The 25,302-nt window shown below is 46.7% G+C and overlaps 1 protein-coding gene across 1 annotated transcript in view; it reads left to right on the forward strand.

Moving 5' to 3' along the window:
* The window catches only part of EDC4 (enhancer of mRNA decapping 4), a 33,233-nt gene that overhangs the window by 2,017 nt on the left and 5,914 nt on the right, over positions 1-25,302 (forward strand). Inside the window, exons 2-24 of the mRNA XM_005489892.4 lie at positions 2,144-2,300; positions 3,073-3,184; positions 3,829-3,928; positions 5,430-5,619; positions 6,662-6,809; positions 7,308-7,412; positions 7,850-7,959; positions 8,488-8,571; positions 9,101-9,196; positions 10,182-10,284; positions 10,736-10,916; positions 12,146-12,218; positions 12,640-12,731; positions 13,370-13,566; positions 14,277-14,365; positions 15,090-15,243; positions 16,352-16,815; positions 18,377-18,478; positions 19,404-19,556; positions 20,851-20,887; positions 21,663-21,843; positions 23,721-23,876; positions 24,565-24,680. Coding sequence (XP_005489949.2) covers positions 2,144-2,300; positions 3,073-3,184; positions 3,829-3,928; positions 5,430-5,619; positions 6,662-6,809; positions 7,308-7,412; positions 7,850-7,959; positions 8,488-8,571; positions 9,101-9,196; positions 10,182-10,284; positions 10,736-10,916; positions 12,146-12,218; positions 12,640-12,731; positions 13,370-13,566; positions 14,277-14,365; positions 15,090-15,243; positions 16,352-16,815; positions 18,377-18,478; positions 19,404-19,556; positions 20,851-20,887; positions 21,663-21,843; positions 23,721-23,876; positions 24,565-24,680 — 3,200 coding nt within the window. The remainder of the gene's footprint in view (positions 1-2,143; positions 2,301-3,072; positions 3,185-3,828; positions 3,929-5,429; positions 5,620-6,661; positions 6,810-7,307; positions 7,413-7,849; positions 7,960-8,487; positions 8,572-9,100; positions 9,197-10,181; positions 10,285-10,735; positions 10,917-12,145; positions 12,219-12,639; positions 12,732-13,369; positions 13,567-14,276; positions 14,366-15,089; positions 15,244-16,351; positions 16,816-18,376; positions 18,479-19,403; positions 19,557-20,850; positions 20,888-21,662; positions 21,844-23,720; positions 23,877-24,564; positions 24,681-25,302) is intronic.

Below are 25,302 nucleotides of genomic sequence, written 5' to 3' on the forward strand. Positions count from 1 at the left end.
CATCCACTCCCCAGTCTGTCTCTCTTGACACAGTTTCTCCCTGTTTTGGCAAACTTCATCCGGTGCTTCAGTAGCTGTTGCCAAAGCATGGACCTGCCTGCTGGGATGTGGGGACAGGCTGTCAGTGCCACTGTGCTGAGGAGGAGCATCCCTGCTGGTGGTGGGCAGGATCCTTCCCTCCATGCAGGGATCTCTGCTGCTGAGCAGGTGTTACGTGGGCTCACCCTGCTCGTGCTGTATCAGGGCAGTGTTCAGTACAGGCTGGCCTCTCCTGGTGCAGCTGATGGTGGGAGCAGGAATGGTTCAGTCTCAGCTCTGACTGCTCCTGCTCTTTGGAAAGGTAATGAACACAAACACCCTCCTTTCCCTTTGAGACCTTGATCTACCAGTCTGGCTTAACCTTTTGGTTTAGTTCATGTTCTTACCAAATAGAGCCTCTTCCCTTCTTTTATGCCTCCAGGACTGTGCACAGGCAGCACCTGTGCTTGTCTGGCTTCCCCTAACACAGACTGAGCTATGCCCCTTCCTGAACTTGGTGAGCTGATGTTGGGCCATCAGCCTCTGGAGAGTGTTTCTCCCTCCCTTTTTCCCATGGGGCAAACATCACTGTGCTGCTGTGTGTAAAAAAGCAGCAGTACTTACATGAGGCTTTGCTGTGGCTGCAAAAGGGCAAAGCACGGATCATCTTTCTCTGGGAGACTGGATGCTTTTCCTGTAGGGAATATTTTCCTGCCTTTGGTCACAAAGGATCAAGTGCTGTCAGTGGAAGTAGCTGCAACTGGACAAGCACCCACCACATGCTGTAGGAATAAGGGGCACATCTTAATCCTGTGACAGCAAGCACAGCACCAGTGGGAGGTGCTGGATCACATTCCCTTGCCTGAATTTCCTTGTGCTGTGTGAGTGCTGCTGCTTTTTCTACACTGAGGTGGGTGCCCAAATTGTCCCTGCATTGGGGTACCCTGTCACTGCACACTTCTGTGACTCTTCATAAACAGGCAAGCTTTAAAATACCCTTTTGGCAGATGAATAATTGCAGTTGTGTTTTGGGCAGCAGCACTCACCCTGAGCTGTTGAAGCCTATTCAGTAGCAGAAAGGTTGTCTCACTTTGGAAGGATCTGCCTCTTGCCCACAGTCATGTTTGGGTTTGTTCCATGTGCCAGAGATGGGGAGTTCTGGTGCTGGGAGCAGCCATTTTGCAAGAGCTCCGCAGCAGTTGTTACCTGGCAACAGTATACGAAATTTCGGGTTTCAAAACCAGTGAAAATTTCCAGCCAGGATTCGTTGAGACAGGCGGCTTTTCCTTGGTGTGCTGATGTGGGGGTGCAGATGGGGGGACTCTGCTCTCCAGTGGGAGTTGTCAAATATTTGCCTTGCTGGTGAAGAAGAGTCTCCTTCACCCACCTGTCCCCTCCTAAAGCCTTCAGAAGGCATGGAAGCCACCAAGTACCTGGTGCTAGGCCAGATGTGCAAAGTCAGGGCATACACACTCTTCAAAGCACAGCTGGGGCTCTGAACAAATGGCTGCTTTACACAAAATTTGAGTGCTATAAACTTCTCTGTGATTGTTCAATCAAGGGAAAAATATGGGAATCCCAAAAGCACAGCTGCAGAGTTTCCTAGGAAAATTACCTAAACACCTGGACTTCCAGGTCTCACGGTTAGAAGCCAGTTTTGGAAAGTAACAAATGTATTGTTTCCAGCCAGCCCCAAATGTTGCAGCTGATGCCTGTGCTCCTGGACTTCAGAGGTCTCTCTGCAGCCTGAGGGTTAGAAGTGACTTGTTAAGAACCTTTTGGTCTGGCACTTGATTCAGTAAACCTGAATTACCAGCTTAGTCTTTCTGATCTAAAGCTATTTGCTCCTTGAGCCAGGTTAAGTTCCTTGAAACAATTTCTTTGAAGTTTCTCTGATTTGCTTGTGAAGGAGAATGAAGTATTTCACTCAGATGTGTGGAGGTGAGTTTGTCATCACATAGGAGGTCTCTTATTTTTTTTGTAGAGCACTTGTCCCAGTTAATTCAGCTTATTCTACCTGACAGACCCACAGAGGCTGACAAAAAGCACCTGGAGGTGGTGTATTTCACACAGTGCTGTTTATTTTAAATGCACATTGGGCACAGCTGGTGTTGCTTTTCCTCAGGTTCGGTGAATGAGAACCAGAGGCCATCGAATTCGTACAACGGGGACCTGAATGGGCTGCTGGTGCCTGACCCCCTTGGGAGCGGGGATGGGGCTGCTCTGGCCAAGCCTGTGCATCGCAGCATCTCCCTAGGAGCCCTGCAGGACAAGCAAGTCATGTAAGTCTTGCCAAAGAAATGCTGAGGGGGAACAGAAAACAGCTCAAATTCAGTTCTCCGGAGCGTGGAGATGCATGCTGGGAGTCTGACAATGGGTTTTGTGTTCAGTTCAGGTGGCAATTGTGAGTCAGTGCTCTTGGTTAGAGCTTTTGTAGCTTTTGTGAGGCTGATGCATGGAGTCTGCCATCCTTGCATCTCAGGAACTGAAGAATACCTGCAGAGTTGTTCAGAGAAGGGAAACAGGACTGTACAAGGTGAAAATTGCAGATCAGAGTGAATGTAAATCATGAGGGCTCTGGTTGAAACTTGTGGTTCCCCTGTAGATGTTCAGCAGGAGCCCCAACACCTGAGGTGTTGCAGAGCATGGAAGTAGCTTCTGCTTGGGTTCTCTGGTCATGGTTTTGAAAGAGGATGCCATGAGAACCACGAGCAGTGTGCACTGTTTTGTTGATGATGTTCAGCTGGTTGGTTTTGGTTTCTTCACACCTTCCAGTGCTGGGGATGTGAATCAAATGTAGGTCTGTGCTCAGCTGAAATGAGCTGAAGGTTTTTAGGCTGAACAAAGCAGATGTTTGACTCTCAAACCTTGGACACACAGGGAAGGGAGACTCAGCTGAGAAGAGTTTTGTCTTCACTTGTTCAGCTCAAGCTCTTAGATGCACAAATCCTGCTATGTTGCTATTAAAATTATGAATTCAACATAAATTGTTAAATATTCTGTTCCTGTGAGTCCGGTCTGATTTTTTTTCCCCCCTTTGTTTTTCTTTTAAAGCTGCCTTTCTGGTGATGACAGCTCCACGTGCTTAGTGATATCAGCAAAAGATGTGGAGGTAGTGGCCAGCAGTGATTCCAGCATCACCAGTAAGGCCAGAGGGAGTAACAAGGTAAGGAGCAAGAGAAAGCATGGTCTGTCTCTTTTTTAGTCACATCAGCTCATGCTTGAATATTTTTAAACAGAAATAAATATCTTCTTTCTTGTGTCATAGGAGTTTGTAATGAGGTAGAAGTTTGTCAAAGACTTTAACAAGGAGAAAAAGTTGGAGCAGTATCTTGTAACTGATTGTTTCTGATATTCCAGGGTCTGGCTGAGTTATCTTCTCATTTTCAGAAGTTCATGATCTAAGCTGTAGGTTCCTGGGAAGTGTCCTTTCTCCACAAACATGATTTTTCTGCTGCTTGTTTCCTCCCTGCACCCTGAAGGGAGGGATTCCCTGGCTGTTCTGCTGGCGTCAGTCCTGCTGAGAGCTCTGGCCAGCAGGTCAGAGCTGCAAGAACCAATATGCTGAAATTAGAGCTGGTGCTGAGCAGAGAACTAAGCCATGCTCAGAACAAATGCTGATGATGAGGAGAGAGACATCTGGTCTTGATCCACTCAGCCCTTTTCCACTTTGTTCCTTAATTTTCCATTTTGTGTTTTTCCATTTTCTGTTCCAGTTTGTTCCTCAGTATGCAGCAAACTAAGGGATCACAAAGATGGAAAAGATAATTCTAGACATTTCTCATGTTTTGTGTTCTTTCTTCTGAACAGGTGAAAATACAGCCTGTTGCTAGATATGACTGGGAGCAGAAGTACTATTATGGCAATCTGATAGCTGTCTCCAACTCTTACCTGGCTTATGCCATTAGAGGTGAGTTACCTTCTTGTCTTGGACGTGATTTGTATTCTTTTGCTCTGTGTATCAGTAACAAAGGCAGAGTTTACATCAGAACAACATAACTGACACTAATTGAAACATACCTTGAAATATCCAGATCAGAGTGTTGTTGTAGAGAGAATATAAACAATGGTGGAGAGAAGAGTTTGTTATGTGGGAGTTAGAAATACAAGAGAAGGACTCAGTGGGGATGTAGGAAAAGTTGAAGGACTACATTGGTTTTACTGGAGAGCTGATGTTCATATTCCTCTAATTAAATATTTCTACAGCAAACAAGCACAGAAACAGCCCCATGGCAATTTGAGCAGATAAGTGTTTGTGATGGATTTTTTTGCACAAATTTAGACTTGAGTTTAAGGGTAAATTTTGAGGAACCAAAGAGCAGATGCAGTGCCTTGTGCAATAGAGAGAGGAAAGCAGAACACGGGGAAAGATTGTTTCACAGCATATGGGAAAGAAAGTGGCAAGATGAGAGGAAACAGTCTCGAGTTGTGCCAGGGAAGGTTTAAATTAGATATTAGGAAAAATTAAAACGTTGAAACTGCCCTGCCCAGGGAAGTGGTGAAGTCACTATTCCTGGAAGGGTTCAAAACCACATAGAGATGGCACTTGAGGACATGGTTTAGCAGTGAACATGAGGGTTGTGCTGGTTGGACATGATGATATTAAAGGTGTTTTCCAACCTTAAGAGTTCTATGAAATGAACACTTATTTATCTACAATGTCTCTTTCTGCTCTCATAGATGCACAGAGTGTCTGTGTCTCTTTATTCTTAGTTCTCACACCAGTTTATCTGGTCTTTGATGAAACCTGCTACTCTGCTCTTGTGTTTTTTTCTAGCTGAGGTTATTTTAGAGTAGCTTAAGGATGTCTCACCCTTTTAAAAGTATTTTAAAAGCTTGGGTGTAGTAACACTGGGAAGCTGAGTGGTTTGCTAGGGCTGGCATGGGCATCAGGAAGTGAAAGCACCATGATCTCTGTAAGAATGTCTGCTTTGTAGGGATTGGTGTCTGTCTGAAAAGGGAAGCTGGAAACTTTGCTTAGCGGTCTCATGTTATGAAGCATCTTCTTTTCAGTCATGCAAGCCAAAAAGCAGGGCTTTCTGCAGGGTGAATGTTCATGCCTTTTGGTTCCCCTTACAGAACATGTATCTGAGCTATCTGCCTCTCAGTGATTCCTTTACTCCATGAAAAATTAAACTGAAAATTTAATTGAATTTAATTAAAACCAACTGAAAATTAAATTGCAAACAAAATTAATTCATAGTCACTGGAGGTCAGTCTTGGAAGCGTGGCAAGCTCAGGATGAAGGTTCAGGCCTGGCTTTTAATTGCAGCATTTAATGAGGATAATCCTGGGAATTATGAGAAGTTTATGAGAGTTAGGGGGAGTTTATGAGAATTATGCAGAGAAACCAGAGACATGAATGGTGACTTTTACATGAATGGTGACTTTTTCCTCTGTGTGTCTCACAGCTGCCAGCAATGGCTCTGCCATGGTGCGGGTGTTGAGTGTGAGCACTGCTGAGCGGACCTTGCTGAAGGGATTCACGGGAGGTGTGGCAGACCTGGCCTTTGCTCACCTCAACTCCAACCAGCTGGCCTGCCTGGACGAGGCTGGCAACCTTTTTGTCTGGCGCCTGGCCATGGATAAAGAAAAAATCCAGTATCTTGTCCAAATACACCTCCTGTCAGCCTCTGTGTAGTGATAGATGTGAATGCAACCCCAACATTACCCTTTGATTTTGTGGCCTTTGCAGAATTGCAGCTTGCAGGGGAAAGATTGATAGTTATGCCCCTTCTAGAGGATGAAATCTGTCAACTTTTACCTGCATTCAGCACAGTCATTACTTGATATAGCAATGCTTGAGATTCTAGGAGCACCTCAGTGCTCCTGGTCCTGGCAAAGTAGGCAGTGAGAAGTGTCAGTCTGTAGCAGCTTGGGTGTGGACAGTGTCACCTCAAGTGTGTGACAGAGGTTTGTCTTGTCTGGTTCTACCTCTTTTCCTCAGTTCTTCTCTTGGGAAGAGGATATAATACATCCCATCCACTCACTATCTTCTTTCCAAACCTGTCATCCTTTTAGTGGCCCTGAAATTTATTTTCAGTGTTCATTACCCTAAATATTTTCATTTAATTGCTAGGAGTGATTGCTCAGTGCTTCTGGGAAACACTGAGGCATGTCACCTCAGAGTGTAGCTTTTTAATTTTAATTGTGCACCATCATTTCAAAAGCAACTGGAGCAAAGGTGGTGGTAGTTGTTGAAGCCCTGATTTGTGGTGGTGCACTCAAGCACTCAGCTGGGGGAGTGTGGTAGCTCTTCTGTCTTTCTCTGGTAGTGTTGCAATGCTAACAAATCATCTAATCATTAGCTGTCTGATGGATTGCACATTCAGATGTGGCTGTGTGCCCTTGTTGTGCTCATCCTGTCACTGCAGCCTGCAAGAGAAAATTGTGAGAACCTATAAACTTTTGTAAGCTGGAGCTCTTCTGTCAGTGAAGAAACTCTAGCTTGGCTGCTTTCTCAGCAGAATCCCTTTACCTGCTTCCTTTTTGAATTGATGGCCCAAAACCCCTTGAGGTTTAACAGTATTAAAACAGCAGACCAAACCTGAACAGTTTATTGCTGGGCATTAGTACTGAACAGTTTATTGCTGGGCATTAGTAGCAGAGGCAGAATGTTGCATTTCTTAACCCTGGTGATCAGAGAGGAGATCCTGGTTAACATCAAGAGGCCTGACAACACCCCCCTGAACACCTTCCGGAGAATCATCTGGTGCCCCTTCATCCCCGACGACAGCGAGGAGAGCGGCGAGGAGGGCAGCCAGACCCTGGCATTGCTGCACGAGGACAGGGTAAGGAAAATCTGCTTGGAAACATTGTCCTAACTTCTCATTAGGAGAGAATTTAATGGGGGAGAGAGCTGACTTTGCAGTGAAGTTGTTAAGGCTCCTGTCTAGTCCGTGTTGGGGATCCTCCTGTGAGATGTTGGGGTCCTCTCTTCCCAGGAGAGATCATTCTCTGGGCCATCCTCAGGAGGATGGAAAGGGAATTTCTGCTCACCATCAGATGCCAAGGATCACTTGAAACAGAGACCTCACTTGTCTGTTCAGGCTGAGCCAGTACCCGAGGGAGGGGCTTGGTGGGCAGCAGCTCCAAATGCCAAGAGCAATTCCCTGTGTTATGTACAGTGCCAGGATTGAATGGCCAAATTGTGTGGAAATGGGAAGGTGTGTGTCACACACTTCCATTGGGCTGGTGTGTCAGGCCATAAGATAAGGATCTAGGAAGTTCTCTGGATCAAACCAGTGGTTATAAAAATAAACCTGTGTGTCTGCATGTTTGTTTTCCAGGCAGAGGTGTGGGACTTGGACATCATCCGAACCAACAACAGCTCCTGGCCAGTGGAAGTGCCTGACATCAAAGAAGGCTTCATTGTGGTGAAAGGCCACAGCACGGTACAAACTTGGGTTCTTTGGGTTTTCTTTGGGTTATAGGGTCTCAGGAACTGCAGTTCTTAGGACAGTTGGTTGTAAAAAAAACAGTTGTGAGGTAATTATAATTGTAAAAGCCAGAAGAGCCCAAACCAAAATGAGCTCTATTTGTAACATGAATAACAGTAAGAGCAGTGGCAACAGAATCCCTTGTACTTGAATTTGCTGTCTGGAAAATGTGATGGTTTATTATGACCAAGAAAGAGGATGCCTGTCAATTGTTCTGTGAAGGGTTAAAAGGCTTTGTGTTAGAAGCTACCAGCTTCTGTTAAAAATCACTCTGGCCTTCCCTACTGTCAGATTGTTAGTCAAATTCTTGCTTGAAGATAGAGCCATTTCTTCTTGTAAAGTAAGAAAAGCTATAATTACTTTTCTGTGTCTCTTTTCCCCCCTCTGTGTAGTGCCTGAGCGAGGGAGCACTTTCTCCAGATGGAACTGTGTTGGCCACAGCAAGCCATGATGGTTTTGTAAAATTCTGGCAGATCTATATTGAGGGACAGGATGAGCCAAGGTAACTGGAGAATTGGGAAATGAAGGATCTTGGAACAGAGAGCAGCAGCATTTTCTCTGGGAGAATTTCCTTGATACAGAATTACCTGTGATGGTCATTCTCAGGACATTATAAAGATACAGCATAAGTGTTTGTAATTTGTTGCTGAACAATTGCACCACTGAATATCACAGGCTTATGGAAAAAGCAGAGAGCTGTGTCTGGAAACAGGAGTTCTGTGCTTTGCACAAGCTGTAGTCAAACTCTTTTGCACTGTCTGTGTAAATGCAGGAAGCTGCTCTGAGCTGTTCTTCTCAATGCTGACTTCTTTTTGCATTGTATTTTTGTTAAGACACCAGACCAAATGACAGCATGGGATTTTATTTATTTGTTGGTGACAATATTTGTCTTTGTGATCTCCTTATTTTAAAAAAGGAGAGCTACAAGTCAGTAATCATTTGTGGCTTCTGGACAAGGAGTTGTGTGTTCAGCATCCTCCTCATTTACCACTCCCTTCACACTTGGATGTTTTCTCTGATTTATTCTTAGGTGTCTTCATGAGTGGAAACCCCATGATGGTAAACCTCTTTCCTGCCTGCTCTTTTGTGACAACCATAAAAAACAAGACCCAGAGTAAGTCCCCAATCCTGTCCTTGAAATATTAAATCTCAGCATTGTTTTCTAAATGCCTTGCCTTGAAAGTTCCTTGTAACTGAATAATACTTTAAAATTTTGGCTTTGTAGCAGGAGCAAGTCCTTAGTCAATTTTTTAGTGATGGAGAAATAAATAAGACTCTGAAGCACAACCTAAAGTGACCTTAATCATAGTGCCAATTTCATGAAAGTAATGAGAATTCTAAATTGAGAATTTAAAAAAACCTGAATCCTCTCAGGTTTGTGGCATGGTCAGTCTTAAACGGCCTGTTAGTCCTCCAGATTTCAACTGCCCATTGCTGAAAATATAGCTTTTATTGTTATTGTTTCTTCAGTTGTGGCCTTAAGGTTTCTGAGAGGTGTAGTGGTTTCTAGTCTGCCTCAGAGCAGAAACTTTCTGGGAACTTTAAACCACGGTTGGGCAAAATCAGCCATGGGCAGCTTGTGAGGAGCTTTTCTGGGAAGGATCAATCTTCTTTAAGAGAATTTGGATCTGTTGTGCCTGCAGAGTTCCCTTCTGGAGGTTTCTCATCACAGGAGCCGAGCAGAACAGAGAGCTGAAGATGTGGTGCACGGTGTCCTGGACCTGTCTGCAGACTGTTCGGTACGTGTGCCTGGATGCCCCTGAAGGCTGGCATTTAAGGGCACTGGATTTGCAAAGGTGATCCCTGATGTCCCATGGATTCTACTCCTTGGCCATTCCAACCTGTTGTTGGAAGCTCTCAGCTCTGGCAGACTGTCAGGTCAAGCTTAGGCAGGGCCAGGGAAGTTTATACTTTTATTATTTGTGTTACCAAGATCTGTTGTCTTTGCCTTGTTCTGTAAAGCATAGACATAGCTGTAGCATGAGGGGAGATTGCACAACAGAACTGCACACCTTGAGTGTTTTCTTCTCTGGAGATTTTAGATATTCAATAACCAATCTAGGCTCTTCTCCTATTAGTGCTTTTTCTGTTTAAGTTTTGAGAAGCTGCTATGTTGATAGAGCTTAAGAAATTATCCAAGGTTTAAATGTTGAGCTGTCTAGGCCCAGAAATTGAAATTGTGCTTTAATCCATCCCTTGACTCAACTTAGGTTCCCTGATTTTATTTTTCTGTTGGTGGATCATGGCCTTTCTTACCACACACATGCTTAAGGCCACTTTGGATTTTCCCTCTTTAAATGAGAAGAAATGATGTAGAGCCAAGTGCTGCTTTTTCCAACTCACACTACAGAAGGTACAAAACTTGTGGAAGGGTTATTTTGATTTGGTGGATTTTTGGTTTTAAATCTGCAGCATTGACTCTTGTACTCCTATGAATGTGAAACATGTAAACATGTTGAGTAATGACTGTCATCTTCCATTTCAATGTTCAGAATCCATAACTTGATCCTATCATGCCATCTCCCAGCTACTTTCTTAGCTGATGTCAGCATTGATTTCAGCAAGGGAGTTTCTGTTCTAGTGGGTGGTTGCACTGTAATAGGGCTGTAAACTCCTTAAGGTTCTGTGGGAGTTTTGGTAATTAGTGCAGTTTCATAGCAATCATGCTGGTTGGGCTAATCTACCTTTTTGTCTGCACCCCTTCCCTCTTATTTGTATATGTAGTTTTTCCCCTGACATCTTCAGCTCCATGAATATTCCTCCCAGCCTGAAAGTCTGCCTGGACCTCTCAGCTGAGTATCTGATACTGAGTGATGTGCAGAGGAAAGTAAGTAGTTCATTTTGTTGCTGCCTGTGGGAAATGGTAGCTGAAGCAGAATTGGCCTTGTGTGTGACTGGTTCTGCTGCCTAGGTCTGGGATTTGCATGTTAGTAGATAAAAATGCAGAAGTTGACTCAGCAATTTCACTGTTTGATGAAAAAGGGCAGCAGTTCAGCTGAGTAATGCTGAGGAGCCTTAAGGATTATTTCTCACCCTTTGTAAAGCTCTCAGCTGGAGATACTTGTGTCTGGCATGGTAGGACAGAGTTCTTGATCAACATTGACTCCCTTAAGAGTGTGGTGCTTGTGGTTCCCTTGAGTGTTCCATTTCAAATTTCAAGGTCCAGGTTTTATTCCTCACATTATTTCCCTTGTTCCCAATCTGTTTTGCATGCTCAGCTCTGTAGTCCCCACACTTGTGCATGGTCTGCTCTGAAAGCTCTGATTTACCAATTCCAGGTATTGTATGTGATGGAGTTGATGCAGAACCAGGAGGAGGGCAAAGCTTACTTCAGCTCCATCTCAGAGTTCCTCCTGACCCACCCAGTGCTGAGCTTTGGCATCCAGGCCGTGAGCCGCTGCCGGCTGCGGCACACTGAGGTGCTCCCGGCAGAGGAGGAGACTGACAGCTTGAGTGTAGGTAGGTGTCACAATTTGGCTGCTGTGTGGTCAGGATTTCTTTCCTGGCTTGTTCTGACTTTGCTGTGAAAGGCTGGTCACTTCTTCCAAATAACAAGACAAGAGAAAAGAGCCTCAGGTTGCACCCAGTGAGGTTTAGATTGGGTGTTAGGCTTAAGCTGGATTGTCAAGCATTGCAACACAGGATTCAGGGTGTGGCCTGGTCACTGCCCTGGTCCTGCTGGTGGCACTGTTGTGAAACAGGCCAGGATGCCAATGGCCACCTTGGCACATCCTGCCTCATTTTAAGCTGCTCTCAACAGCACCCACCGGCCCTTTCCCCCTGGGCAGCTTTGCAGCCACTCTGCTCAGCCAGTGGTGCTGCAGGGGGTTGTTGTGGCCCAAGCACAGGACCTGGCACTTGGCCTTGTTGAACCTCACACAATTGGCCTCAGCCCCTCAATCCAGCCTGTCCAGACCCCTCTGTAGGCCCTTCCTTCCTTCCTGCACATCAGCACTCCTGCCTAAAGTGGTGCACAGCATCCTCAGCCAGTCAAGGGATTGTCTTGCTCTGCTCTGCAGTGGTGCAGCCTTGAGTCCCATGTGCAGTTTTGGGCACCACAATATTAAAAAAACACAAAGCTGTTAGAGAGTGTCCAGAAGAGGGCCATGAGGATGGTGAAGTGGAAGCTGGATGGAGAGTGGCTGAGGTCACTTGGTCTGTTCAGCCTGGAGGAGACTGAGGGAAGACCTCCTTGCAGTCTTCCAGCATCCTCACGAGAGGCAGGCACTGATCTTTTCAATCTCAAGACCAGTGACAGGACTCAAGGAAATTGCATAAAGCTGAGTCAGTGGAGGTTTTTGTTGGATATCAGGAAAAAGTTTTTCATCCAGAGGCTGGTTGGGCACAGGAACAGGTACCCTGGGGCAGTGATTGAAGCACTGAGCCTGTCTGAGTTCAAGAAGCATTTGGACAGTTCTTCCAGGCACATGCAGTGATTCTTAGGGTGTTCTGTGCAGGGCCAGGAGTTGGACTCAATGATCCTCATGGGTCCCATCCAGCTCAGGATATTCTGTGGAGTTGTCTGCAAAGTTACTGAGAGTGCTCTTGATTCCCTCATCCACATCATTGATAAAGAGAATCTGTATCATGCTGGTTCTTTGCTGTCAGTTCATCCTGCTGTGATGCTTTTGTAGTACTTTGTGTGTAGTTTCCATGCAACTTCATATTTTACTTCTGTCTCTTTCCAGAAGGTGCTCAGGGCACTGGGGCTGTTGAATCAGCAGCAGGTGTGCTGATAAAACTCTTCTGTGTTCACACCAAGTGAGTATGTGTGTGCAGCTGTCTGTGTTTGTCCTAACCCTGCACTGACTTGTAGAAATTTAAGTTAAATACTTTTGCCTATGACAAAAGCTATTTGGCCCCATAGGCATTTCTGGCTGTGGTGTGTATGGCCTTACAGGAGATAGCCCTGAATGGTGTGACAAGCTTCTATTTCCATGAGTGATTTCAGAGTTATGCTCACACACAAGTGCTGGGAAACATCTCAGATACCCTGGGTGGCAGAACTGGGTGACACGGCTGACTGAGGATCAGCTTCTGTTGCTTCTGTGACAGGCAGAAAACACTGAAGCGTTTTCCAAGGGAATTAGTTCAGTGAAGAGAAATCTTCTGAGCCTTAATGATGCCTTGAGTCTTCTCCTGGTGGTTCTTAAGCTGATCAGAGATGCTTGTTTCTTTCTAGGGCCCTACAGGATGTGCAGATCAGATTCCAGCCTCTTCACAGCCCTGACACAAGTGCTTCCATGCCTGCCCATGGCTCTCATGAAGAATTTGGTGAGCATGTGTGTTTAACTGGTCTTCAGTGTTGCTGAGTCTCTAAAAGTTGTTGGTGGGGAGAGCAGGAGAGTTTTGGGTATCTTTTTGTACTGCAGTGGTGTCATTGCATAAAGGGTTCTGAATGTGGAGTAGCAGTGGAGCAGGAAGCTGGTTAGACCCTGGTTGTGAGTATGGAGTTTGGGATGTGTTACACCAGGAGTGCTAATGCTTTGTGCATGCTTGAGTTCACCCTCCTGGGTGATTTGGCACTTGCAAAAGAAACTTGAAGTTTGTCTTGTCAGGTGGAAGAGATCAGAGTGACAGCAGAGCTGTGGGAGTAGAGGGGGCTGGGCTGTTTGTGATGAGCTCTTTCAGCTCATTCACCATTCTGGGATGTGGCAGTTCAACTGGCCTTGCTTTTAGGGAAGAAAGGAAGCTTGGACATTTTATTATCAAAGCCTGATAAAATCCAGTCTGGCATATAAGGAGAAAGCAGGATTTGCTTTGCTCTAAGCTTTGGCTGGGATCTTGCAGGGTTTTTACTTGTTCTTCTTGGAATCAAGCATGGCATGCAATGGCACAAGTTTATACTTCGTGGAATTAGAGCTTTAGTTTTGGAGGGAAGTTCCAGACTGATTTGTACCTCTCCCTGGAAGCCTTTCCAGACCACATGGCTGATCTGGGCACGGAGGGGCTGGGCTCTGAGAAGGAGTCTGTGCACGGCTCCCAGCCGGACCTGCGGCGCATCGCCGATCTGCCTGTGCCAGCTGACTTCCTGTCCCTGTCCAGTGATGCCAAGCCCAAACTGATGACTCCAGATGCATTTATGACACCAAGTACTTCTCTTCAACAGGTAATCAGAGATCTGTTAAGGTGATGTAAGGGATGGGGGTGGATTTTGGTACTTTTGGACACCCTTTCCAGCTGTAATGACTGTGATAAGCTCTGCTAGCTGAATGCAGGGCACACAGGAGACTCTGCATGTAGCCAGACTGAGCAGGGACCTGTTGGCACATCTAAAATGCTAAGCTGGCCTAAGCTTGTGTTGTAAGTGCTGTGTTTAACTGCAAAGCCACTGATGTAGGTGTGCTTTGTAGAAATATGGGTTTGCTAAATAACTGTATCTGAGCTGGGAGACTGCTCTTACTGGTTTGCACATGTTGTTTGGGGATATGATATAACTGTAATGGAAGAAAAGATTCCACTTCTGCACATCCTGCTGATGGGATCCTGTGGGATTGCAGATCTGAAATGATCAGGGGACTGTTGGAACTGTTCAGACTTGTGAGACCCCTCTGGAGTACCCCACTCTCTGCCATAAGCCCTCTGCCTCTGCACTGGTGAGGTCACTTTGGGGACAGCAGTTCCCCAGTAAAAGCAGCCATATGATGGGGATGTTTTGTGATTTGTCTTTGTCCAGCACCTGAGCACTTTAGCAGAACAACCCAACCTGTGGGGATGTTTTCTATTCCCTCTTCACCAGAGACTGTCTAGGAGTCTCTTCCTCAGGCTGAGTTGTGTTGTTGGCCTCTGTGGCCTCCTGACTGCTGTGTTTCCTTGCAGATCGCTGTCTCTCCAGGCAGCAGTGTCAGTTCCCTGACTGCAGTCACAGCCATGAGCAGCACTTCTGTCACAGATGCCTCTTTGCCCAGGTGAGCAGCACATGAGTTAAATAATGCATCTGCAGCTGAACTGGTACAGGCCTTTGGGATAGCACAGAGCTGTAGCATGTCTTGCAGGAGTGGAGATTGTAACCAGAGTTAGAAACTGGCCTGAGTCCCAACATCCCTGTATAGGCAGCTGTTTGCATCCCTGTTGCAGCTTGGAACGTGTCTGTTGTCATCTAGAGGCCAACAAGAGTGTTTTGTGTGTGCCTCATAGGGATTCTGTTATTGCAGCTCAGTTTTGTTGCTCTCCATGCTTTTCCCAAAGGGCCATTGTTTACAGGTAAGAGAACTCTGCAGCCACCAAGGACAGGGAGAGAATTAGGACTGGTAGGAAAATCTTACAGTGTGACAGTGGGTTGGGCTGCTTAACAGGGGAGAACTTCACTTCTGGGGGTTGGGAAAAGGAGAGAGACTCATCTTATAATGTTGTGTTTCTCCCTGTACTCTGTACAGTGCCCACTGGAGATACAACTGCTCCCTTCTCTCACTGACCCCTCGAATTCTAAAGGATTGCTATGCCCCTTTTTTCTCTTTTTTTGTTGTTTCCACCTGGTGTCTCTCTGGCCTGTACGGGGACTAGTAGCTGACCATGATGGAAGGAGCAAGGGCTCCTGCACTGATCTTTGTACCCCATCTCCTCAGCTCGAGTGTTCAATGCAGATCAGTCATTTATTTGGGCTGCTTGATTTGCTGGTGTCTGTTTCTGCAGAGCTTCAGAAGACCTGACAGTGAGCCCCAAGATGCAGCTGGACACCAGCCTGACGCTGAGCAGCAGCAGCAGCAGTCTCCAGACCAGTCCCAGGAGTCACTCTGTTCTTATCCCAGGCCTCCCTGACAAGCTTACACCAAAGGCACCTGTTCCAGTAAGGCTCCAAATGCTGCTCCCTTCCTTCTCATGGGCCAAGGAACCTCTCTATGGGCCTCTACAAGCTGAAATTGCTCAGCCTGGAGAACAAAAGGCTCTGAGGAGCAGAGTGGCCTTTTAGTGCTTTAAAGAGTGACTTTTTGCATGGGCAGACAGGGATAGGGCATGGGAGAATGATTTTAAGCTAGAAGAGGAGAGGTTTAGGTTAGATGTTAGGAGGAAATTCTTTTCTCAGGGGGTAGTAAAGCACTGGCATAGACTTCCCAGGAAAGTTGTGGATTCCCAATCCCTGGAAGTGCCCAAGGCCAGATTGGATGGGGCATTGAGCAACCTGGTCTAGTGGAAGGTGTCCCTGCCTATGGCAGTGGAGTTGGAACGAGATGAGCTTTAAGGTCCTTTCCAACCCAAACCTTTCTAGGATTCTATGAAATTACATTTATTTGGTTGTTAACAGGGACAGTGTGTGCCCTTTGGAAAACACAGCTGCTGGCACAGATGTGCAGTCCAGTTTACTCAGCCACATTGGTGGAATTTATCCATATGTAGAACAGTCTGTCTCTGAAAGAGATACAGCTATAGATACAGCAATAGAGGGACAGCTCTAGCTTGTGCTGTCACCATCCCAGTGACTGGAACTGGGCAGCCTTTGTGTTAAGCTGCAGTTCTACCTGGAAAGGCTTATTCCTGCTTGTTGATCTGATGAGTCTGAAATCATGATTTCCTATCCCTAAATTTTAATTTTCAGGTGTAGTATAGAACAGACCATGACCAAAGCTTGAAATTGAAACAAGGATATGTTCAGTGTTAAAACTAGTGTTCTCCTTCAAAGAGAAGGGAGTCTGGAGCAGAGCAGGGGGGTAGAATGAGTGTTACATTTTCTTTTGAAAGGGAGTTCAAACTAGCATTGGCTTAAGTGTGTTGTTAGCCCAGCTCAAAGTCCACTACAAGTGCTGGGACCGTTTTTGGTCTGATGGAGTGGGAGCCAAGGAATCCCATGAGGAAAGGATGCAGCAGGCTGTTTCCAGAGGCAGTTAGTGCAAGGCACCAGGAGTTCTTGGAGTGTCTCCACATTATCCTGAAGCCTCTTGTTTGATTTCTGTTTGTAGGTGGCACCAGGAAACTCCTCTCTAGCACTGGAACTGCAGGAAGTGGAGCCCTTGGTGGTGCCCCAGGCTTCTCCCACCCGTGAGCGCTCCCCAGACGTCATTTCCTCTGCTTCCACAGCCATGTCCCAGGATATCCCAGAGATTGCTTCCGAGACGCTGCAGCGCAGCTTCGCGGCGGCGGCGCCCGCGCTGCCCGGGGAGGCGCTGGAGCCCGGGCACCACGCGGACAGCATGGCCTCGGCCGCCTCTGCCCTGCACCTGCTGTCCCCCAGGAACCGCCACAACTCCGAGCACAGCCACCACTCTTTGGACATGCCTCCAGTGGAGGTGGACAGACTGAATGCTCCATCGTTACTGGAGACTGCTTTAACTCAGGAAAATGCATCTTCTGACAGTGTTGTGAGTCAGCCGTGGCCGGCGGCCCCTGACATAACCCGGGAAACCAGGAACAGCATGGCAGACAGGTAATCCTTGGGTTTGTCTGGCACGGGGCCGTTTGTTTGCATTGCCAAGTTGGCAGCTTGGTGAAAAGCTCTTATGTTGTGATTAATCCAGAGCAGTTCTCCATCCCTCTTTCCCTTGAAGGATCTGATGAGTAAGCATTCCTGTGTGCTGTGTCCTGAACTTCCTAGGCCACCTCTGACCACTTTTGCTCTCTGATACCCTTTGCAGTATAAATGATCTCTGTTAAGAAGGTGAAAAGTCCTCTTTGTTGGCCTTCGTGTTCACATGGAGACTAGAGATTCTTTTTGTGTGCTCTGGAAATCAAACCAGTACAAGCTACATTCTACCCCAGGTGATGCAGGCTTTTGTTGAATCAATTGACAAAATAATTGTCAGGTTTGCTTGTATGTCTCTCTTTTAGGACTGGCTCTATGCAGCTAGTGTTACAAATACATGAAATACTTTAGCAGTAAGAAAATGAATGGCAGTGGAGCAGGAATGAGGGATGGTGCAGCATCACTTAGGCTGCTTAGAAGGAGTGATCTGTTATGCTGGAGCAGTGCTGGGTTTCATCACAGAATGAGTGTCCCTGTCCTGGAGTAGGATGAGAACAGAAAGAGGCATCTGGCATCTCCAGATTCCACTTAGGCTGGGGCTAAATGCACCGTGTGAACATGCAAACACCTTCATTTTCAGGACTGGAAGGCTGAGAGGGTCAGTGTTGTCCCTCAGGTAATCCTGGACTGTTCACTCATCAGAGTTGCAAAAAAGGCCTCACCTTGTGCCTCCACAGCTGAGGATGCTGTTTCAGGAAACAGTCCCATCTGATGCCTCTGGGAGGGCATTAAGACTGTGTTTCTACACAATATTTTTTTCTTCGACTCATAATATGAACTTGAGAAAATACATTTGTAGGAGTTTGCAACTCCCCTCAATCCCACTCTGCCTTTGAATTTTTCTGCATGTGTTACATCAGAATGCCAGATCAGCTGTCTCTGACTGTGAGAGATTTCACAAGTGCTCACTTCTGTGTAAAGTTCTTCCTGCAAGCTGCATTCAGGCAGACCTAATTGGCAGCCTAGAAGCACGTGCAGTTTGCTCTCAAAATCATTGTGATACTCAGACTGGATGCACTGTTACAATCCTGTCTGTTAGAGCTGACCCATCAAATTCACACACTTCCTCAGACACTTTAAGGAACTAAGAAGCACTGATGATTTTTGCTTCAGTGATCAGTATTAAATGAGGAAGAACAAACCCAAAGTTCGTGGAAGTGTGTGCCAGGTTTGAGTAGTGGCTTACCTCTCTTGTATGAATGTCTGTTGGGAGGTAATTCTTGGAAATCTACTTCAAGCATAGCTGAGCTGCTTCTCCCCTTTTGAGGCCCCAGAAAAGCACATGGACCAGTTCAAGTGCTTAGTGCCTCTGCTCAGCACTGCCTCTTCCTGGATCTGTAGGATCAGTGTGGGGTTGATTTTTGCTACAGACTTCCTATCAGGATCTCTCATGAGACATGGAAAGAGTGAATATCCAAGTTGAAAGAGACTTTTGTGATGGTATTCTCTTTTTTCCCCTCTCTAGCCCAAGGGATGAGGTTGAAGAAAAGCACAAGAGTTCTTCCTACCATCGACACAGCTACCACCTTCTGCAGCATGACAGCCAGGATGCCAGTGCAGAGCAAAGGTACCAGAGTGCTCAGCCCCCTCTCTCACCCTGCATGGCTCAGCTCAGTCTGTATTTGTGCCTCTGTCCCCAGCCAGCCTTCACATGTGGGGTGAATGTCTCTGCTTTGTCTCCTGACTTAATGTGGGTTTGCAGCCCAGCTTTCCTCATGTTCTGGTGACTTCAGCTCATCTCAAGATTGGCCTCTGGGCCCTCTCCAGTTTATTCTCTGTAGGGAAAGGTTTGATTGTGCTGCTTCTAAAAGCATTGGTTTAATTACCAATAAAAACCTATTAAGAGATCAGTTTCCAAACATTTGCCTTATATAAGGTAGCAAGGATACCTCAGGAGTAAGTTTCCTGCTTCTGATATCTTTCCTCCCTGATAAGTCCCCCTGAAGTTCTGTGGGCATATTCTGTGTGCCTGACAAGCTCAGCCCTGTTTGACAGCTGAGGATTGTCCACAATCCACACATCAATTCAGACTGAAACCTGCAGCCTGTATTGGAGGCTGCTCAGCAGGGGAAAGTCTCCAAGGTACTGAGGATCACAGACACCTTAGGCTCACCTGATCCTCCTCTGTTGTTGAAATGTGTTCTGTGTCCAGTGCTTGCTGTCTGTAAAGCTGTAGGGATGTGCTGTGTAAGGCCCATTCCTACAGGATGTAGGGATGTGCTTTACACAGCACCTCCCTACAACTTTACAGCTGCCTGGGCCCTGCTGTCCCTAATGCAGGGACCCTCCAAGCCTTGCTGCACAGCACTGGAGCTCAGCCTGAGCAGACCTGGATCAAAGCAGAGCAGCCTGTTCTGAGCCCTGAGGTGACTGTGAAAGGTTAGGTGGCGGTGTCTGTAGCTGACTCTGGCCATGTGTGGGTGAAGATCTGTGTGAATCCATCCCAGTCCAGTGTGGTGAGTGATGTCCTCTCCCTTGCTGTTCCTTTGCAGTGACCACGATGATGAAGTTGCAAGCTTGGCTTCTACATCAGGTGGATTTGGTGCCAAGGCATCAGCACAGAGGCTGCCTGTGAAGGATTGGAAAGTCAAAGCATCCCCCCGGGCCTCCCCAAAGCTGAAGAGGAAGGGCAAGAAGGATGATGGGTATGCTGGGCTGGCCAGGGCACAGCAGGCTCAGCACCAGCTGGGCAGGGCACAGCCTCCTGCAGCCCTTGGGGTCTGAGGCAGCAGCCAAGTGCTCCCAGCCCTCATCACCCTGTTTGCAGAGGGCAGGAACCCCACAGAAGGCATTGCTGCTCACTCAGACACTGACTGGCACTCGGGTGTGGGAATAGTTCTGCACTATCTCCAGCTGGGACTCAAAATCCAAAATACAGCCTGGGCTTGAGAAGAATGTATGGGAGGTAAATTACACATTGTGAGGGGACACTAGGCCCTTTCACTGGTTTCAGTGAAGGCTTCATTGAAACTGTGATGCTAGGAGTGTCACAGTGCCTCCCTTTTTAATTGGCTTCTGAACAGCAGCACAGTGCCCTTGTTCAGCAATATCTCATTTGTTACCTGCTTGCTGCTTCTGTGTTTTTCTAAACATGCCTGTATGGATATCCTGTAAGTGAAAATTGGTGACTGGAAAGGTCTGACCATGGCAGGTTAGACAAATCTGTCTGCATCAGTGTGAGGAGAGCAGCAGAGCTTCTGCACAGGGCTCCCTCCTCTTCTTGTGTTCCCACAGCTCCATGATTTGGATCTCTGGCTGTGCAGATCACAACAGAGATGGGCTATGACATTTAATTCTGGCTGTGGTCCTGCACAGTGACACCCAGGCTCTTGGCCTCTGAAATGACTTTCACTTTTTCTGTCTCAGTCCTTTTGAAGTTGCAGAGTGGATATTGTCTGGGAACTAAAAGTGTTTACTTTTCTTCACTGATCTGTGGCTTTGATGGAGACATGCAGTATTAGTGGATCAGTTCAGGGTTTTTCTTTATTCTGCTGTGTGAGCTGGAGTGTATCTCTAGTTTCTTCACCTTGAGAGCTGGAATTGCACTAGATGATTAGTGCTCATTTATTCTAAATTTTAACAAATGAATACGTATTTTTTGTTTGGGTCTTCCCTGGCTTCAAATTTGGACAAAACTGAAACAGCAGTGTGGAGTGCACTTTGTAATAGTCCTCATTAACAGGTTCAGGTCTCTTCCCTGCAAAGGGACCAGTCTGTAAGGAATTTCAGGGTCTGTGAACAGTGCAAATGAAAGTGTAATATTGCTGTAAGGATTGGGATTTCATCACCTTCCCATCATTCTCCATGTTACACAAGGCAAGCTGGAGTGTAAAATCTAAAGCAACCATAAAACGTGTGATCTGTTTTGGCAGAAGACTTGGATAATAAGAGGAGTTAATTGACATAACTGGGTTACTACTTTTCTCTGTTTATTTCCAGGGACATGAACCAGTCACCAAGATCATCTAACAACCAGGTGAGTCAGAGCTGCTCTTCATGATGCTTCGTATCTTACTAGGGAAAACCTGAGAGAAAGTTCATCCCAGTTCCTTCAAGTATCATGGATCATGCCCTAGCAGGTTGAGAGGGGGCTGCACTTGGGCTTGGAATTGCTCAGTGCTGGCATGCAGCAGAGAAGGAGCTCTGTGCTCTCCAGACTGATGATTTCTTTCTCATACTTGCCTCTGCCTGCAGCAGGATAAGCTGTTCCTGTCAAAGAAAGGGTCACAGGGGGATTGGCCTTGATGTGTGTGTCTCCTTGTTCCTTCCCCTTAAGGGTCTGTCCTCACACTCCTTGAACTATTTCAAGCAGTGAAGAGACAACATTTATAAATTTATACTTGTCCAGTTGTTTGGTGTTCTCAAATAAATGAGTGAAAAAGTGCTCTAAAGAAGCCTCCTTAGTGTACTGATTGCACAACTCTTGTGAGTGTTTGAGGTCATTGTTTACATTTATAGGCATCAACACTCTCAGTACCTGGCCAAAAGTGAGTAAAATCTGTTTTGAAGGGCGTGTTGTATCTAACCAGTTGATATTCTAAGCAGCCATGTATTAGTTCCATGCAGGAACCTTGTTTTATCAGGATATTCCTTGGCACAGCAGTTCTTGGGAGCAGGCACTAAACTGGTCCTGTTTGCTGCATTGTGTGTTACACTTCACTGCCAGGCAGAGGGCTTGACTCAATTCTGAGCAGAAACTGAGCTGACCTCCAGTCCTGTTGGGAATGAGTGCTTGTCCTGTGCACATGCAGGTGACAGCAGAGTTCCAGGAGGAGGTGATGTGCATCCTGAGGAGCCAGCAGCGCGAGCTCTCGGAGCTGCGGCAGACGCAGGTGGAGCTGCTGCAGAGGCTCACGGATCACCTCGACGCCATCCAGAGCTCCCTCATGGGCCACATGGAGAGGGTCATCGACTCCCAGCGCGAGCAGGAGCGTATCCTTGTCTGCAGGTGTTGAGGGGAAGCTGCAGGGCAGACTGGGGGTGTGAGGAAGACTCAGGAAGGTCAAGGATGTGGGAGCGTGGGGCTGTAGGTGCAGTGCAATTGTCTGGCTCCAGTGTCACTACTTCGGTTCCATTCAGGGCAACAAACTCAGAAATAGAACAGAACTGACAGTTTCTCTATGCCACTAAATCTTAGTTACCCATAAGCCATAAGTGCTGCAGTTCTGGTGTAGACCAGAGGTGCACTTGGTACATTATCCCACCTCAGGCAGTGGCCAGTTGCACAAGAGTAATCATGGGCTGATCCTTTCCTTCCTTTCCTCCTTAAGGCAAGTCAGTACTTGCACCAGAAGCAGCATCTGGCTGCCATTCTGCATAGCTGGATATAAAATTATCTTATTTGTCCACATTTATTCATATGGTGGTCTACAGGTGCCTTATGTGTTTTCTGAGAAGTATTTTCTTTTGCTGCTTTCAAACCTGGTATCCAATTATTTGTATTGTGTTATGAATTATTGGTTCCTGTGTACATTTGCTGCACTGAATTTGATTATGTTCTCCAAACTGAGCAGCTCCAGTCTGAAACCACTCCTAACTTCTATGACAATAGCTTTCTCTATTAATTAGTCTCAGATTTCCCTTTTGTGACCATCAGTCTGATATTCACAGGTAATTTAGATACCTTTCTACTGAATTTCAGTGTCTAGAGCTGTATTGTAGTACTAGAATAATTTTCCCTTTCTCCACAACTTTATGCATGGACTGAATTTTGTCAGCAGCTGAATTGTCATTTCATTGTTTGTTTTGTCAGAGTTTGAGGTGTTCAAGTTTGTTGAAGTTGTGTTTGTGTGTTGGCCCCTTCAGAGAGGTTCCTTGTTTCATTAGGTGTGAGTAGCCTGAAGCCTGGATTTGCTCCATCACTAATTCCATCCTATAGAAATATTTTTGCCAACTTGCTGGTTATGGATATTGGGCTTGATGGTTTCTGGTGTTCTGGTTTTGACTCCGATGGAGTTAATTTTCTTCACAGCAGCTCATGTGTGTTATGTTTTGGATTTGTGACTAAAACAATGCTGATAACACACTGATGTTTTTGCTGGTTTTGCTTTTCCTAAGCCCTGTCAGGGCCTTCTCTGTTTCTCACGCTGCTCTACCAGGCAGAGGCTGGGGGTGGTCAAAAGTTGGGATGAGACAGAGCCAGGACAGCTGACCCCAGTGACCAATGGGGAGCCCCACACTGTGTGATGCTGTGCTCAGCAGTAAGGGCTGGGGAAAGGAGGAGGAAGAGAGGACACTTGGATTATGGTGTTTGTCCTCCCCAGCCACTGTTAGGCATGAGGGAGCCCTGCTTTCCTGGGAATTGCTGAACACCTGCTCACTGATGGGATGTACTAAATGAATTCCTTATTTTGTTTGGTTGGCATGTGCAGCATTTGCTTTACCTCTCTTAAACTGTCTTTACCTCAACCTATGAGCTTGCTCACTTTGAGCCTGCCAGCTCTCCCCATCCTGCTGCAGAGGAGGGAGTGAGTGAGTGAGTGACTGACTGACTGACTGGCTGGGGCTGAGCTGCCAATGGGACACCAAGTTAACCACAGTATGTAGGAAACAGAGCTGTCCAGATTGCTTGAGCTGTCTGACTTTTCTTTCTTACCTTCCAAAGCTCTTTTCTCTCCCATATCAGTTGTTTAAGAGCACCCTGTTTCAGGAACACAACAGTAATGTTATCAGACCACTCGTTCACCAGAGCTGCACGTTTGCTCTCACTGAGCCTCTGGAGGTGAGGCTACCGTCCATCTTTGTGGACAGGGGTGTTGTGGGTGGACAGGAGATGTGTTGTTGTGCTCCTTGACCCCAGGTCTCATCAGAGAGGAGGCTGGAGCGGGTGCTGCTGGAGGGGCAGCAGCGCAATGGGCAGCTCCAGGAGCAGCTGTCCCAGCAGCTCTCACAGTCTCTGTCCACGGCCGTGTGTAACCGCCTGGAGAGGACCATCCGCGAGGAGATGAAGAAAACAGTGCCCCAGTGTGAGTGTGGCTGGGGGCTGGAGCCCTGCAGGGAGCTCCATTGGGATCAAAAGCACACTTTTGGGGAGGTGCTGGTGCTGTATGAAGCAGGATTTAGGCTGTGTGAGCACCAGCAGGCTGCCGTGGGCCCCAGTGTCATCTGAGAAGAGGGGCTGTGGTTTAGGAGCAGTGTGAGGCTCCCAGAGGGAATGCCTTTCCAGAGAGTGTGGTCTGACCTGCCATAATAATCTCTAAAGCCTTTGGAGTCTGTTCAGTGCAGGAAGGTGAAAGATGAATTTGGAAATGCTGAACATGCTTGAAGTTGTCTTTGCCCTTTCTCAGTGCACTGGCACCATGCATGTAAGGAAATGTTCCAAAAACTGCTGGTGGGAAAGCCTGCAGCCAGTAGCTGCCTAAGGCTGGGCTACCTGCTATTCTGGGTCAGGTCAACTATGACTTTGTCACACCAACTCTTAAAAAACCTTCAAGGCTGGAGGTTCCACAACTTCTGGTGACTCTAGAGCTTGTACCACCTTTCTAGCAAAGACTTTTTTCAAATGTCCAACCTTAGTTCCTCAAGCAGAGTTTGTGATCATTGTCCCTTGCTATGTCATATCCAAGAATCATTTGATTCTATCTTCTTTTCTGGGCTTTGAAGTGTGACTTTAGGCTTAAATCTGCATTTTTGTCCTGTTTTTGTTATGCCTAGGCATTTCCAAGAGCATGGACCCTACAGTCAGCCAGCTCAGTAATACTATTGCTACCAAGCTCACTGCTGTTGAGGGCACACTGAAAGAGAATATTACCAAGCTAGTGAAATCAAAGGTAAGAAATACCAGAGGAGCTTTTCCAGGGCACACTGAGTTGGGTAGCACTGCCTGGGTAGCAACTTCTTAGGCCTTTTCCCCTCACCTCTGTCTCTAGGTAATGTCAGTTTAGCTGCCAGTAGTCAAAGCTTTTTCATGGTCTCATTACAAGGACAAGCTCTTTGCATGCTCCCCTGCCCACTTTGCTTCATTAACACTTTTTTCATTTACCAAGTTGTTCATTCTTCTAGAGTTAGAAATTCTCACCACAGCAGTGACTTTTAGGGCCAACTCAGTCAAGTGGCAAACATTTGACTGGCTGCATTCTGTTCTCTGTATCTACATTATTTAGGGAGCACAGGCTGCTTACTTACCTTGGCAGGGAATTAGGGTTTTTTTGGGAAGGAAGGAGGAGAAGGGGAAAGGAGCTGTGCCACCTTCCCTTGCTCTAGAGCAGAAGTGGTGCTGGTTTTGGGCAGCCCCTGAGCAAGCAGAGTTGTGCCTGCCGGAGTCACAGTGCAGCCTGGCCAGTGGGAAGAGCCAAGGGAGCAGCCTTGGACACTGGGCTGTCCTTACCTGGTGTGTGTGTGTGGCAGGGACCTGGTGTTTGCTCACACCCTTAGTCCTGGAGCAGACTGTAG

The sequence above is a fragment of the Zonotrichia albicollis genome, chromosome 13, assembly GCF_047830755.1.
Source record: "Zonotrichia albicollis isolate bZonAlb1 chromosome 13, bZonAlb1.hap1, whole genome shotgun sequence".
Taxonomy (NCBI): domain Eukaryota; kingdom Metazoa; phylum Chordata; class Aves; order Passeriformes; family Passerellidae; genus Zonotrichia; species Zonotrichia albicollis.